The sequence below is a fragment of the Leucopleurus acutus genome, assembly GCF_964270905.1.
Source record: "Leucopleurus acutus genome assembly, chromosome: 3".
Lineage (NCBI taxonomy): Eukaryota > Metazoa > Chordata > Mammalia > Artiodactyla > Delphinidae > Leucopleurus > Leucopleurus acutus.
Genome location: NC_139145.1, coordinates 114,621,415 through 114,638,968, shown reverse-complemented (window position 1 = coordinate 114,638,968; position 17,554 = coordinate 114,621,415). Strand labels below are relative to the sequence as shown.

General features: G+C 37.1%; 1 protein-coding gene across 2 annotated transcripts in view; it reads right to left on the bottom strand.

Annotated features, from left to right (window-relative positions):
• AP3B1 (adaptor related protein complex 3 subunit beta 1) overlaps positions 1 to 17,554 on the bottom strand; it is a 273,819-nt gene that overhangs the window by 121,937 nt on the left and 134,328 nt on the right. For both annotated transcript variants that reach the window (XM_082835235.1, XM_082835236.1), the window contains exons 14-15: positions 16,768 to 16,877; positions 1,869 to 2,045 (exon numbers count right to left, since the gene is read on the bottom strand). In XM_082835235.1, coding sequence (XP_082691361.1) covers positions 1,869 to 2,045; positions 16,768 to 16,877 — 287 coding nt within the window. The remainder of the gene's footprint in view (positions 1 to 1,868; positions 2,046 to 16,767; positions 16,878 to 17,554) is intronic.

Below are 17,554 nucleotides of genomic sequence, written 5' to 3'. Positions count from 1 at the left end.
TAAAATCTAAATCATAGAAATATACTCAAAATATTTGCAATTATTTGCTCACAAGTTTGGTACACCAATCAGCAAAAGCTACAATAATAGAACTCACATCACAATTAGGGATGAAGACAATCCGAAAGTATATGAATGAATATATGAATTTGAGGAGTCAACCTGAGAATTGTGAATGGCCAATATCAGATTACTGAAGAAAGAATGTGATCTATGGGTAGGGAAAGAAGGCAGAATGAGAGGGAGACACATACAAATAGATACACAGCAGATACAAAAAAGGAGACACAAACACTGATGGAAGAGGGAGAGAATGACAAAGACATTAGACTGCGGTAGATGGGGTGCGTGCGTGTGTGAAGGCTATCAAAGAGATATCCAGGTAGAGAGAGTTTTCGAGAAGGAGGGGGACAAGAACAGAGACAGAGAGTGGGAAATAGAAGGGGGGAAATCACAGAGGCTAAGTAAGAGTCCCAGTCAGAAAAATTAAGGAGAAACAGAGACAGGACACAGAGCATAAAGCCTACTAAGTGTCCTAGCCGTAAATGAGCAAGAACCCTTTTCCAGTCTCACTGACCACATTCAGCCCTCCACCTGTAGAGAAGAGCTATTCAGACAAAGGCAGAAGAATGAGAAAGACCCTATTTTACATTGGGTTGGCCAAAAAGCTTGTTCAGGTTTTTCTGCAACATCTTACGGAAAAACCCAAATGAACTTTTTGGCCAACCCCAATATATAGTGGTGATTCATGTATTTTATACATATACATACCAACAGTTCCTCAAAGTCAACTGATTTAAAAAATGAATATTCTAAACAGAAAATCTGGTCAATTACACCACTTTTTTTTTTTTTTTAACTCTGGTTTCTTAATGCCTGCTTCTTCCCCCAAAGTGCACACACCCTGCAGGTGGGTGGGAGAGACAGGCCGCAGCTCCCACTTTGGCTGGGCTGGGCACTGCTGGGAACAGCACAGGCCATGTCTGTACAAGCTCAACATATTCTCCCAGCTGGAAGGGCCCTTGCTAGTCAGTGCTTCCCCAAACTGCACTCCTTTGTCAATGGGTCTCAAATGTTGGGGGGGGGGCACCAGAACCACCAGGTGGGGCTTAGCAAAGTGTAGACTTCGGTTTCCCTCTAGGTCAGAGGCAAGGCCCAGAGGCTACATTATTAACCAGCACCCCGAGAGCTCCTGCTCCACGTAGTCATTGGGCCACATGTGCAGGACGGCTGTGATGGTTAAAGCCATTCCTTAGTCACACACCACACCCCTCTGGAGAGGCACAGAGCCCACCAGTGCCAAACTCACTTGACCTTATCTCAACATTTCCCGAATCTGACTATAACGCTGTTTTAAAAAATGAGAATAACTAAAAAATATTGAACGGCTTTCCCTTCACATGGGGGACAAAGTCCATAGCACTTGCCACTCCAAGTCTTGCCCTTGCCTACCTTTCCAAACTCAGCTTTAAGTTTCCTGAAAGCAACAAGCTGTTTCATGACTCCGACCCCCTGCTCTCCTCTTTCCTTATTCTGTATGGTAAACTACTCCTTACAAGCCCTTAGTCAAGAGTCTTATCCTTTATGAAACTTTGACCTCTCTCCTTCTATTTCAGACTTTCAATAACTTTCTCCTCTGGAGTTCCACTGTATCACAATACTTCTATTATAGCACTTACCACATACTATTTCATTTTTTTATGTTTTTCTCCTCTACTAGACCAGAATTTTATCTCTTTATACCGCTACCATCTAAAGTAAAACCTAAAAGAAATAGGCACCTGGTAATTGTTGAACGGACAGACTAATGTATCAGAGCAAAGAGGAAAGTAGATTTCACATAGGTAGACTAAGGATTAGTCTCTTACCTGTTTGGAGTTGGTTAAATACAGTTTTGCTCCAAGATTTAAAATCTGCAGTTTTACCAGATCATCTTCACCAGTGAAGCTTTTAGCCGTCTTCCTCAAAACATCGGGGGCAATTTTAGGAACTCGTTCACAGTTTTCTCCAATTAGCCAAAGAATACTTGCTCTAGCCACAGGAACCTAATATTAGAAGCAGATTATATACAAATATTACAAATAATATAATCATACTCTCCTTAATATTAACATAGAAAAGGCTTTAAATATTATAAAGGTTTTATCATCTATTAATTTATTTAACATATATCCAGGAAGTCCTCCTGTATTTATGAATTTTCTTCAGTTACCAGAAATTCTGATTAAAACTGATTTCAGAGATAATGCTTAAGAAAAGATTCATAAAGGAAAAACCAGTGGTCTAGAATCTTGATTCTAACAGTGATCCACCAATTCTTGGGCTAAATCTGTCTGGCCATGCCCATTTATTTATCATTGTTGCTGCTTCTGTGCTATAGTAGCAGAAGAGTAGTTGCAACAAAGACCGTAAGGCTGAAAATATTTACTTATCTAGCAATTTACAGAAAAAGTTCACCACCTAGCAATTTACAGAAAAAGTTCACAAAGACCGTAAGGCTGAAAATATTTACTTATCTAGCAATTTACAGAAAAAGTTCGCCAACCTCTGCTCTAGCGCATTCACAAACCTCGATGCCTATATAAAAATCATCTAGGGTTATGACTAAAACTGTAGGGTTTTGGTAACAGTTCTAAGACAGTAGTTCTGTGATGGGGTCCAGGAATCCATGCTTCATGAAGCATTGCAGATGATTCTGGAGACAGGCGGTCTGCAAACCACGTTTTGAGAATCCATGGACAATACAGAAAAAGGAATAGACCCATTAAAGACTATGATTCCAAATCAAAACTGTTATTGTCCTCTATGTATCTATATCTGCAGCACTGGAAATAAATAAAACTGACAAAATCATCAAGGCCTACGTATAAAATCATGAATGCTGGTCTATTATTTTGGTCATCAACAATAGAAATGGGAATAAGATAAATTTGTCCAATACTGCATTTTTGGCATTATATGTATTTTCAATTATCTACATTTCCATATAATTTGTTTCTTAAAAATAAATGCTTTGTTACAAATTGGAAACCTTCCACCAGCACCATTAAGACGAACATTTTATTTAGAGCATGCAAATTAGTTTTATTACTATTTGTTTATTTGTATCCTCCCCCTTTCAATATCCTTCAAAAGGAATTTGAAGGGGTATGTAAATTAGTTGCTGTGAACATTTTCACCTAGTATAGAAAATTTACTTTTAATAATAAATGAAAAAGCCAATGGCTATCATTAAGAGGTAGCATCACAAGAAGAGATAAGACTCTTTATGAAGTCCTTTTCTAATGCCTCAAATAAAGTCCTAATGTTTTCATTATAGTTTCACAGCTGTACACAGTAAGACTGTTAAGGAAGAAAGTGAGAATGAGGACCTTTGCACAGCTAGAATTTTATCACAATATATACCACCTTGAATTCCTTCAAAACACCCATTTCAAGAAATAACATAAAATTATTAAGACACTGCTAAGTCTTTCACCAGAAGGAGAATGAGGTCATCAGAAAACTTTAAAGTATACATTTTCAAATAATGTGATAACAGTATCATCTTTAAATTAATATTAGAATAAGTTTAGTAAGAGAGAAGAAATCAGTATGCTTACATAATAAGTGTAAGTACTAACTATAAGTATTGAGTAAAATACTAAATGCTATTACAGATCTATTCACATAGTATGATAAAACTGATATCCTTACTGTATACCGATTTCTGGAAAGAAAGAGGCTATTTCTAATGTTCCGAAGGTTACACTGCATTAAGACTTTACTCCCAATCTATTATTTTAAATTGGGCTAAAGAACAATAATTGAGTGGTACATTAAATTTTCCAGTACAAAGCAATTCAAGTTGCCTGCCATAACGAAAGGTATGTCTAAATAAGAATATATGGGCAACTTCAGATTTCAGTTATGCTAGATTTATTTTTCTTAAATATTTTATTATAAATTACCAGTATAAAAATTAGATTTCTATGACATATCACATCTGTTACCCCACTTTAAGTAATTTTCCTCTGGTTATACACTTATTTATTTATTTACTTCTTTGCAATTAAAAAGACAACCCCATAAAGGTCTAAGAGATTGTTTATATTCCTATTCATTAATATATCAAGATTAAAATAATAATATTTAAACACTCTAAACATATAATTCATACATTTAAAATATAACTCTTTAAAAAATTAAAAATCAGTAAGTTCTAAAGCTCACAATGAAAATCTCTAGGTGAGGGGGGTGAGCAGGCGTGGCCAGGATCATATTCAGAGAGTCTAGAACTAAGTAATAAAATTTCTATTTTAAAAACATAGAAAATGGCAACTAAGGAGCCTGCCTGCCGCAACTAAGGAGCCTGCCTGCCGCAACTAAGAAGGCCACGAGCCGCAACTAAGGAGCCCGCCTGCCACAACTAAGACCTGACACAACCAATAAAACACACACACACACACACACACACACACACAAAGAAAACTTCTTCACAACAGGAAATAATATCACTATAAATATACTAATACCAATCTTTCCATGATGACATTAGAAAGCTTAGAAAACTGACAAACCCAATGTTTTTGTGCATTTGGCTGGAATCAGAATAAGATTTTCAAATTTCAGCCCTGCCTTTCTCTCCCAATTAAGTTATAAGACTCTTATTTGTACACCACTGATACTATGAATCCGTGGCCACTACTTTCAAAGATTTGAAGCAACTGAAAAAAGAGCAATAAGAAAATTAGTCACTTTTTGTCCTTCACAGTCTTTTCAAACAGAACAAATAGGAACACGGAACACGGAACTAAGGCCAAACTAATAACACACATGTATGCATATAATACTTTCATTATGAACCTTTTTTTTCAATATTTTTGAAGACAAACTGGATTGTAAATGACTTTGCCTGATTCTTTATTCTAAATGCCCTGAGCAAGTGGTTAAGTGCACTTTTTAAACCTTCTACCAGAAGGCAGTTTCCACTGCCATTTTAACCCATTAACTTGCCTGCAAAAACAAATAATGTTTGCTAGCTGACCACAACAGTTAGAGAAAGACATCTAGAAAGATTTTACAGATCACTCTGTAAGCAGTTCAATTTAAAAGCTATTGTGTTACAATACCAGCTCACTGCACAATGCAACAGTGTAAAGTAAATCCTGCAAAAACATCGATTTTGTTTATTTAAATTTGTCAAATGCAAAATCAGTAGACATCTAAACAAACTGCATGCAAACAGCACATCAGACCCAATATTCTGCATGTGGACTCAATATGCATGAAAACCTGAGTGTGGATTAAGTGGGGATGGCAGGGCAAGTGTAGTTAACTTGTGAAATGGCAGGCGCTCATGAGGTAGCTGGGCACAGAGTACATAAAGCTAAGGCGCTACTTCAGTATCGCTCAGTAGTCTACCAAATAACATCTTTCAACTCTTCTTTTATAATGTGAAACCCTCGCCTGTCCCATTAAAGATAATGTGAAATCCTCTTAGAACAATCCTCAGGTAGTGTGCATTTTATTCTAGAAGAACTTTGCTCCCAAAGTAGTATTTACTACAAATGAAGGATACTCCGAAGGATAAAATATTCACAATCAGGACAGTTGAGTGCCCTATCAACATAAATTATTCAATATAAATGAATTTTAAATACAGAATTAATTTAAATTTTAGTTTTCAGATTTTCAATTATGCCACTTACATAACAAATGGAATCAAAGTCTTGAATACAATAAAATCTGTGTTCTCTTTTTTAAAAAATTACATAGCTAACATCTAATGAGTTCCCACCATGTTTTACCGGCATCGTTTTTAAGTACCTTACCTGTTTTCTCAATCAGTTATCACAAAAGCCCTATGAAGTAGACTCTACCATTATCCCCACTTGATATATGAGGAAACTGGGGCACAAACGAAATAAGAAACTTGCCCAACATCTCACAGCTTGTCAGTGATGCAACTAGGACTGGAACTCCAAGTCTAGATTGAGAGTTCGCCATGGGCACTGGGCAGAGACAATGAGTGCGCTATATTCTAGGAAGAATACTGGTCAGCAAGGCAAGAAGACTGGTTCCGGTTCCTGACTGATCACATATATCATGGAGACAAACAATTTCACATCAATGAGCTTCATTTACTCATTAATCAAATAAAAGTTTATTCCTTTGCACCTATTCCTTTGCCACACTGTGCAACGGCTCCCTTAAGGCCTCCTGCAGCTTCCCCAGAGCGAGCCTTTGTTTTCAGGGCAGATCTAGGCCATCTTCTTGACTATTCCCACACTTATGAACATGGGGCATTTTCCCACTGCCTTTTACCTCTGGTTTTATGGATAAGTAAGGTGGTCACGGTGGGAAGAGGTCTAGCTGTCATCTCGGTTCCTCCTCCTCTCAGAGGGTACATGAGCCCAGGATTTCGTCCTGATAAAGTGGCTTAGGTACTGAGGGAAAACATGCTCAATAGTGTCCTCTTGTCCTCTGACACTGGTCAGGTTGGCTTTTTCTAAAATCCAAGGCGTCTAGGATTTAGGTCAAATAGGCAGAGATTCAGTAAGAAAGGGGTCTCATTTAAGGCTCTCAGGCTTCATGTTAGAATCACGTGCCCACATTTAAAGGTCCTCAAGTGCTTGGTCAGATTAATAAAGCCCACTTTCTTTCCCACATGGCCATTGTTCTGTGAATAGGTCTCTTGACTGGAGCAGAGATTCTGGCGATTCACTTCTGATTTGAAGCTGTTGTTGGCTACACCCCTCACCACATTCTTCTGGAGTAACTTGTGCCGCCAATCCCTGGCCATTTTTAGGGTTGTGTCTCACAAACCATCTTGCTTCTTTCTTCCTTGTCCCACTTCAAGCACTTCAGCTTCCTGAGGTATGTTAACGGTAAAAACTCATCACCTTTTCATTCTCCAAAAGTTTGGGGTTTTTTGCTACAGAACTGCATACAGTTTTTCTTATAATTATTTTAATCTCTTCTATGTCACAGTCCCAATTTGTCTACTTTTGCCTTCTCTCCGCCTTATCAGAATCAGGAGGGGTTTTCTACTTTATTGTCTTTCCAAGGGACCACATTTAAGATGTATTGATCAATTTCAACTATCTTTATTTGGTATTCCATTTTACACAATCATCTCTGATCCCTCTTAGGTTTCTATGCTTTCTTTCACTGTTATTTTTCAGATGTCTCAGGACAAATATCAAATTCTTTTATTTTTGGTCTATTTACTTTAAAAATGGTGACAGTTATAGCTTTAGCCATGCCCCACACATTTTGAAATAAAGTATTTTCTTTTTCTGTGCTTTTTGGAAAGCCTGTATTTTTTTTCTTTAAACTTTAATTTGAAAGTGTACTTCTGGGCTTCCCTGGTGGCGCAGTGGTTGAGAGTCCGCCTGCCGATGCAAGGGACACGGGTTCATGCCCCGGTCTGGGAAGATCCCACATGCAGCGGAGCGGCTAGGCCCGTGAGCCAGGGCCACTGAGCCTGCGCGTCTGGAGCCCGTGCTCCGCAACGGGAGAGGCCACAACAGTGAGAGGCCTATGTACCGCAAAAAAAAAAAAAAAAAAAAAAAAAAGTGTATTTCTTGCTTCACAACTGCTCTGGTACCATTTTAAAATATTTAATTCTTATGTTATTGCTTAGGGTTAAAAAATATAAAAGCTTTAAGTTTACTTTATGTCTAAGTAAATGATTTTTTGTAAATGTTCTATGGATACATCCATAAAAGTGGGTATTATCTGTTCAAGAGATATAAGATTTTAGCTATATTTACTATATCAAGTATTGATTCTGTTATTTAATGTCTCTATGTCCTTACATCTACATCTTACTTAAAAATCTATGAGGTATATCTAATTCGAGACAAGCATATTAAAGTCACCCACCAAAACTGTATTTTATCTATTTCTCCTTGCATTTCCAATAGATTTTTCATTTACATATTTATTTGGTTGCCATATTTTTTATGCACATAGGTTTATGTTTCTTAATTTCTTTGTAAATTGGGCCTTTTTTTCATTTTATGATGTTCCATTTTATCCTGTTAAAAGACTTTAATTAATTTTAAATTCTTGTTGGTATTCACTTAATGTCTCTTTCCCTACTTTCTCATTTTCAACCTTTATCACTTTGATTATGGTGTTTTAATTATAAATGGCCTCAGTCTGGCTTTTGTTTTTCATTCCAATTTGAAAGTCTGTCTTCTAAGGACAGAATGCCATCCATTCATATTCAGAGTAGGATGTATTTGATTTTTACTCTTCCATCTTACTTCTTGATTTTAACTGTTCCATTTTAATTTTTAAAAATTTATTATTTACTTTACATTTTGCTTTTCTTTTTTTCCTTTTGTGAATTTGGAATTCCCACCATATTTTGTATTCCACTAATAGTTATCTTCTATCTGACAAAAACAGAAAAACAAGCTTTGCTATATAGATTTGTAAGAAAGTATGTACTTGGCTAATATTCCAACAACTGCCGTAGAGAAAGTCGATGCAAACAAACATTTTCCTGAGCCCCATACAGGGACGTAATCAAATACAACAAATTCTTCTTCCAAGAAAGTCTGTGGTTTGCTTGATATGGGTCGTATATGCTGCCACAGGTTTCATGTATAAGCAGCTGCATTCTCCTGAAAGCCCTAACACTCCCTTGCCTTTGCGTCTTCCTTTCTAACAAGAGCAGAACAAGCTTAAAAGCACAAGTTTTAACTAAATTCTGCACAAGATGATGGGGAATACAGAACTCCACATTCCTATTTCTTTCTCATAACCAGACACACATTTCTCCATCATTCTTTATACACAAGGAATTAACTGTTTTCCCTATCAAAACCCACTGTTTTCACCCTAAGATAAGCTATTTTCACCTTACTATTTTTTAAACAAAATTCACATTTTATTTAGGTTGAAATAAACTATACAAAATTGATTTTCTTCACCAAAAATAACAGCAATATTTTCTGTATTATTCCTAGATAAACTACAAAACACTTATTTTTGTAGTTTTTCTAGGTTTTGCTTGTAAATCAAGATGAGGCAGTAGATACAGTCTTGGAAAAAAACCAAGAAAACAAACAAATTGGTTGTCAGTATCCATGGCCTCTGATCCTGTCCTGCCCATGAAACAGAAGTGTTCAAAAAGCTTATGAGGATGTAGGCTCAATAAAGGAATAGAATGTAAACAGCAACAACCAGATGTGGAACAACAATGGCAGGCTCTTCCATTCAAACTTTAACTATAATTTGTTCCTTTAACTTCATTTGATAAAGACAGAATCTACACTGAAATTCTTGTTTGGTGAGCTCACACATTTCTCTTACAGTCTGATAATTTTCTTAACTGTCCCTTACGGATTTTTAACATCATACTTAAAACTCCTACCATTCAAAGGTCAGTCATTGTAACATTTTATAAAATGTATTCCTTCCTCCCATACCTCCTCAAAATTTATTTCTTCAAAGAACTGATAACTCAATCCCTGACAACTGGATCCACAGCGATAAATATTATGTCTAAAATGACTTAACTAATACAATTCCAAAGTGCCGTTAGCAGAGATCACACAGAGTGTAACGTGGTACTTTCAATGCTATCTTCTGGAAGAACAGTTAGGTCTCCAAAGCATGGGAGTTCAAACGGGCCATTTAAACAGGCGGATTATCAATGACTAATGTACTCAATGGGAGGCCTACAGATCAAGATATTCAGTGATTAAGTGGCCTACGTACACCTTACAACTTTTCTGTAAGATATTTTCAAATTTCTGACAGATTTTTTCAAATATCAAATATAAGAGAAAGCCTATTTTAAAAGTCTCTTAGGTATTTTCAATGGTTTCTGAATTATCTGTAGGGAGCTCTGACTTACTTGTATAGAGTTTGATATATGTATCCACCATTAAATCCAAATCGTGTTTTATATCAAAATTTATGTTAAGCAAAGCCAAGTTACTTGACCTTTGGTCTGTCAAAGTGTTCCTCAGGTATGCTTTGAGATGATTTCGCCCATTTTCATAGCATTCATTCTCAACCTTTGTCACAGGAAGAATACATAGGACCTTCAGCAATGCATAAACATTAGGGAAAAACTCGATGTCTGGCAGATGAAGGGCTTCATAAATAGTGGATGGAAGTTCTATATGTTTCCCTCTGTGTTTCCACTTGATTCTCCAACAATGCATCATGCTCCTCTGATGTATTGAATTTGAGCTGTCCCATGACAGAGGGTACCAGAGATAAGCATTTAAGAGCTTTGAGGTGCTGTTCTGAGAATATATCTTTCAGTTCCTGAATAATGTGTTTCACTGTTGGAACACTTAAGAGTTTATAGTAACTCGCAGAGGTTAGCTGAGATTTCAGGTTACTGTACTGAGCTCTGCGAAATTTCCCTGGGAGTTTCATCTGAATATCAAGTTTGGTTGCCAAATTTGTGGCTTCCTCAAACTAAAATTCATGATAAACTTCGATATTTTCCATCACTTCATTTAGTGAATGCAGCACTGCAGTCAAACTACTGGCTGCAAAGAAGGCATCAGAGGTTTGCCCCTGAAGATTTTTCCCAAAGGTTCTTGTAAAAGATAGAACATTTTTAAGAACAACAATGGTAACAATGAAATCAAAATCTGTTACCGCACTACAGAGTACAAACGCTTGGCCAGCTATACAGTTATTCCATTTGTGTCACTAATTATACCATCTAAACACGAAACAAGTGCTGGTAGGAGGTCCACTAAGATTCCAAACGCATCATGCCTGCCTGTCCACTGAGAATAGCAAATTTCCTTCAGTTCTTTGCCCCTTTCTTCACTGTTCTGAAAGAGGACAGAAATTACATTGTAAAGCTCTAAAAGCAGTTGTGGTGACTGATGGAAAAAAGAACAAACTTCCTCAATTGTTCCTAATGCGACAGACACTCCCGTAACAGGCACTGATTTTGCCAACCACATATTTAAGGCACAGGAAGAGCAGAGTGTGTAGATAGCTTGGGGATATTTCTCTAAAAGTCTAGAAGCAACAACTTTCACTTTGGAAGAAAATCCACCGGACACAATGTAAGCCTGGCCACGACAGTACTCCATGTTGAATCCCCACTTCTCAGTTATCGTAGTGTGAAATTTCACAGCCAAAATTTCTGCATCGGCTTCATAAGGCAGGAAGCCCACAAATTCCTCTCTCAGGTTGTGAGCTTCGTCAACAAACCTCACCAACACAGACAGGTGCTCTTCCTCTGCTATGTCCACCACATCATCAGTGACGATGGAAAAGAAGTGAGAGTCTCACTTCCCTGAGGGTTTCTTCCCGAATGCAGCTCTCACAGATCTCTAGCATCTGTTTTTGCTGTGTTTTCAAACAGAACAATGTGTTAACTGCCATTGTCTCAAAGCGCTTTCTCAGAACCTCTTCACCAGAACTGATCCGGCACTCCAGCAGTGCCTGAAGGTTATCAGGAGTAAAGAGACCTTCTGGGATTTCATCAGCTTCATGTCCATCCAGAGGTATGTTCTGTTTCCCCATAAGAATTAAAATTTCAAATAAAGATTTTAAGTATTCTTTGTTTTCCTTCTCTTCAAGGGTTAAAGGTAAAATGTCTTCATCCTGCTCTTCACCCCCTTCTTCTGCACTGGGGTCCTGAGCATTGCTGTTGTTTATTTCCTTATGTTTTGGTTCCTGTTCAGAAGTTTCATCAATTTTCTTCTGTTTCAGTGTCCTGATTTCATCTTCACTCAATTCTTTTATTCGTTTTTTCTGTGTCTGTGTGGATTATTCAAATGGTTGGTAAGATCAAATATTGTTGGTATTGCATTATCTCGAAGAACTGCCCTGTAAGGACTAGTTCTACGGATCATATAAGTCTCAAAGTGTTTGGCACACAATCGGTAATGTTAAATTAGTTGATCAGGCGTTTTAACTTCTAAGTCGGCTCTCCTACAATTCTCCACTAACTTCTAGCATCTGGCTGGATCCCGCGGGAACCTGAAAAAGGCCAGGTCCGACTGCGTGCTCTTCCACGTGCAGCTGGGGGCCATGCAGAAACTCCGCATCCTCGTCTGCCCGCTGGCCGGCCCAGCCCTCCCCTCCCCCTTCCTCAGGCAGCCCGCCTGCCCGTCGGGGATGGGGAGGGGAGACAGGCCGGTGTGCCAGGAGGTGGGGGGCACCTTACTACTTTTTAAACACAAGATGAGAATATGAAAATAATTTCACTTCTCTCCCCTCTCTTCCTCCCATGAGACCTTCAAAACACATTTATTCCACCCCAATCCCACCCTACCCCTAGATTTTCTAAGATTGTTCAATATTTTTAGTTCCAGATTATTAGAATTTCCCTTATATTGTGGCCCTTCTTTTTCAAGAGTTCTCAGCACTTTTGTTAGACATTCCTAGTCTATCTTTATACATTCTAACTATGTGTATAAATATATACATATATTTGTGTATCTCTATTCTTTGATTTCCCCAAACTAGAGTTCACTGCTGTGGTTCACTAGTTCTTGCTTAGAAAAGTGGTTCTTACTAGATGATGTAACACTTGTCTAAAAGGTATCTAAATACCTGTAGGAGTATTTGTGATTGTTACAATGATTAAAAATACTACTGAAATTTGATGCCTGGTACACAGGGACGCTGGATGTCTATCTCAGTAGACTTGAGGAAAAGATTTTACCCTCTTATCTCCCATCAATAGATCACTGACAAATAATGTCAAACATTTGTTCCACGTATAGGCAAATATGGACTAATCTAATGCCTAATTTCTCAATGATTTAGGGGAATCAAAAGGAAACAACAATAAAGTCCTGGCCAGGTCAGTGAGTAGGCAAGTGAATTGAATACAAAAAAGAGAGACTAGAAATGGAAAACAGATACAGCATGATGTATTGGTTAAGAAAGCAGACCTACTAGCTATGTGACCTTAGGCAAGTTAGTTAACCTCTCTGTGCCTCAATTTTCTTTTATGTAAAATATACAGAATAGAACGTACCTTTCAGAGTTGTTATTAAAATTAATGATTTATATTTTTAAGGTGCTTAGAATAGTGCCTGGCATATGATTAGCACTACAGGAGTTATGTTAAATAAATTAGTAAAATAGAATTGAAGCAACAAGGATGCTTACTAAATTCAAACCTTATCATTAAGTCCGTCTTCCTCAAAAACTTTAAATATAGCCACGATCATAATTACAGCTTACACAAAGCTCTGTTTTAAGTGTTTCAAATATGTTACTCGTTTATTCCTCGCAACAGATCTATAGTTATTAGTACTACGGTTCCCATTTTACAGAGAAGAAAACTAGAGCAGGGAGAAGTCAAGTATTGCTTAAGATCACAAAGCTAGTAAAAGGCAGAGACTAAATTTGAACACAACTCATCTGGTTTTCAAATCCACTCTCTTAGCCTCTCATACACAGTCTTTGTAATAAGTCCTGACTTTGATGATTAATCAACAATAACAGTAGATATGAAGACAAAGAACAGTGGTGAGAATGTGGTAGAAGATCAGATGCTAAGTGACCCTGTGAGTATTATTCTTAGCTTTAAGATAAATGTGTAACTGCCCTGCAAGCTTTAATAACACTCTGAAGGAAAGAAAACTTTGCCACTAGAGAGATTAAAAATTGGTCCTGACTAGTACGCTCCAAACCTAGCCATCTATTACCTTTAACTACACAAATATGATCCCTCTGAACAGACTCTGAGTATAGATTACCCCATCTTCAAACAAGGAAGAAGGGTGACCCTTGCACAACACGGGTTTGAGCTGCATGGGTCCACTTACACGCAGATTTTTTTTTTTTTCCAAAAAACATACAGTCGCAGGTTTTGCATATGCAGATTCAACCAACCTGGATCAAAATTTCCACCCCCGGTTGGTTGAGTCTGTGGATGCAAAACTTACGAATATGAGGGCTGGCTGTAATATACTGCCCCCTCCTTAAACTACAACCCCTCTAGTTAGGAACATTAGCTGTCAAACTAATCAACATTCAAGGGACAGGCAGAGCAAAAGCCAAACACAATGGAGAAGAGTTTGAAGAAAAACCAGACAGAAGCAATGGAGAGAATGTCTCAAAAGGGAAGCAGTGGTCAGCGAAATCAAATGCTAATGAAAGATCAAGAAAGATGTGGACAGCAAATTATCCACTGGATTTAATAAAAGGAGATAGTCAATGACCTTGCAAAAGTAGAAGTAGTGGAGTGTCAAAATCAGACTGTGGTAAAGCAATTATACCCCAATAAAGATGTTAAAAAAAAAAATCAGACTGTGATGGGTTGACGAGTTGAAGGTAAGGAAATAAAATTCTTTTCAGGTAATTCTTCCAAAAACTTTAGTTCTAAAGGAAGAAGAGAATGAAATAGGACACAAATAACAATAACAGCTAACACATGGTGCTGTGTGCCAGGCAATGTTCTAAGAGCTTTACATTTCTTAACTAACACAATACTTTCAATAACATAGGTTCTTTTACCCTCACCATTTTATATTGGTGGGCAAAGTGATGGGCAAAGTGAAGTATAGCGATATTAATGTAAGAACATGTAATGTGACAGAACAAAAATTAATATTTATTTTTAAATTTAATTTAATTTTTAAACAACTTCAGATATATAGAAAACTTACAAGAAGAATAAAAGGAATTTCTGAATACCCTTCACCCACATTTCCCAAATGTCAACATTTTACTACATTTGCTCTAGCTTTCTACATATACAAACACATTTTGGTTTCCAAATCACTCAAAGTTGTAGATATGCCCTAATACTCTGAAATACTTCAGTGTAAACTACCTAAAAAAAGGAATGCTCTTATATAATGAACACAGTAGAATTATTTAAAAACCAGGAAACTGAACACTGAACCAATACTATCAACTATTCTAAAGATTTTATTGAGATTTTTCCAATTATCCCTATAAAATCCTTTATAGCAAAAGAAAATCCAAAATTATGTTACATAGAGTTGTCATAATCCTTCTAATCTCTTTTAACCTGCAAAATTCCTGAGTTTTCCTTTCCATTTTATGATATTAGCGTTTTTAAAGACTGTAAGACAATTATTTTGTAGAATACCCTCATTTGGTTTTGTCTCATGATTAGATTCAAGTTATTCAGTTTTGGCAGGAATTCAACAGACTTGATGCTGAGTTCTATTTGGTGTATCTTATCAGAAGGTACATAATCCCATTTCTGGCAATGATAACAATGTTCATTTGGTTCAGGTAGTGTCTACTAGGCTTCTCCATTGTAAAGTCAAAAGTCAATAATTTGCCCTTTTAAATTAAGAATAACTTATGAGGTTATTTATACCTTGAAAGTATGCAAATATCCTGTTACTACTCAAGTTTTCACCCCCTAGTTTTCAGCATTTGTTAATGATTCTCGCGTGAATCAATTACTGTTGTGATGGCTATTCTAATTCCATCCTTTTTTTTTTTTTTGCAGTACGCGGGCCTCTCACTGCTGTGGCCTCTCCCGTTGTGGAGCACAGGCTCCGGATGTGCAGGCCCAGCGGCCATGGCCACTCCGCGGCATGTGGGATCTTCCCGGACCAGGGCACGAACCTGTGTCCCCTGCATCGGCAGGCGGACTCTCAACCACTGCGCCACCAGGGAAGCCCTCTAATTCCATCCTTTGTTCTTCCATAATTATTAGTTGTTTTTGCATTGTAAGGAAGAACTTCCCTTCCTCCTTACTCATTCATTAATTCATCCATTCAAGTGTGGATTCAGAGATTCTTACCCTATTCAATAGGTTATAATCCTTTTACCATCATTTATTTTGTTGCTCAAATTAGCCAGTAGGGGCTCCTTTAAGCTGGCTCTTGTATCTTTCTGACACGTCTCTACCATTCTGTGAGCACTGTCTTGTTTTTATGGCCCAACAAGATGTTCAAAGATTATCTTCTTTCCTTGCCCTAGCTCAGAAATCAGCCATTTCTCGAAGGAGCCCTGGTTCCTTTAAAAAATGCTGAATGGAATTTAAAAACCAAAGTCTACCATAAAAGGGGATGCAGTACTACATTCTACAACACGCGTGAAGCTTGAAAACACTCTAAGTGAAAAAAGCCAGACAGAAAAGGCCACTTATTATATGATTCCATTTGTATGAAATGTCCAGAATAAGCAAATCCATAGCGACAGAAAGCAGATTAGTGGTTGTCAGGGGCTGCAGTAACAGGAGGATCAGGAGTTTCACGTTAGGAACTTGATTTTAGGGATGATGAAAACGTTCTGGAATTACAGAGTGGTCATGGTTGCACAACCTTGTGAATATACCAAAAACCACTGAGTTATATACTTAAAAGTGTGAATTTTATGGTATGAAATTATACCTCAATTAAAAAAAAAACCCCAAGATCTGGGCACTAGGTGTGCTCAGCGGTACTGGGGTTTTTATTGCATGTAGGCCCTCTTAAAGGACAGCATTAGGAAACAGATGTTTGTATACTCATGTACAAATTCATATGTGTACATACAAATGTGTGTAGACACACACATACATGCATATACACTCCGACACATCTAGCTATCTATATAAAAACCCATGAAGTTCACATTGGTATCTCCAATTCCAAGCCAATACTGCAGTATTTATTGTATCCTTCCCTTTTTTCAGATTTGTGATTCCCTTCCACAACAGTGTGGAATCTTAGAACAAGGAGAGTTCAGCTCTCTTCACCATTATACTTCAGTATGTCTGTTTATTTTAACAAAACTATAATTTACTGAATAAAATTCAGCTGAATTGGTACAAAAAGCAAAGATCTCTTAATTGGTACTCACAGTGATACTGTCCAAGAGTTTGGCCATATGTTTAATAATTTCACCATGTTGTATGGGTTGCATTTGCAGTAATTTCTTAATAACAACCACACTTTCAGCAACAACTATTTCTGAAAAAAAAATCACATTATGCATATTAAATATGTATAATTCAATTCAAACTCATTATTCTTGGTAAAATGTAAATTTAAATTAGCAAAACATTCTACATGTCTTAAATGACTAGGTGAAAACTATAACCATGAGTGTACACCTAAATTTTGGGGGTGAACCTTCAACTAAAGTAGGAGAGTAAAAAAATAAATAAATAAAGTAGGAGAGTATACTTTAATTTCTAACTTCTGTTGCTGTCTCCTAGCTTCTGATATCCCTTTCTAATCTCTGCTTCTTTAATTCAGAAAAGCAAAGTGAGGTTAGATTACACAATCACCATAATGTTCAACTGTCTTTGACGTTTAATCACAGCTCTCAAATACTGTTCTTTGATTCCTAGCAGTTATATAGTGGTAATCAAATACTTAGAATCTACATAACATTTTTTCAATTCTAAAGAAAATAGCAAACTTTAAAAAAATTCCTTAAGTGGTATGTCTAGAAAAGTGAGTATCACGTATTATTAGTAGTAGGAAAGGTGTTACTATAGAAATAGCATGGACTTCAAGCCAGAAAGGGTGGGCTTGTGAGCTAAACCGTTTCCATTTGATGCATGAATCCACTCTCTGCATTTCTTGGCCCAACTCTGTGCCCTTAGAGGCTGACTTCTGTGGACTGTATCAACCAGATTCCT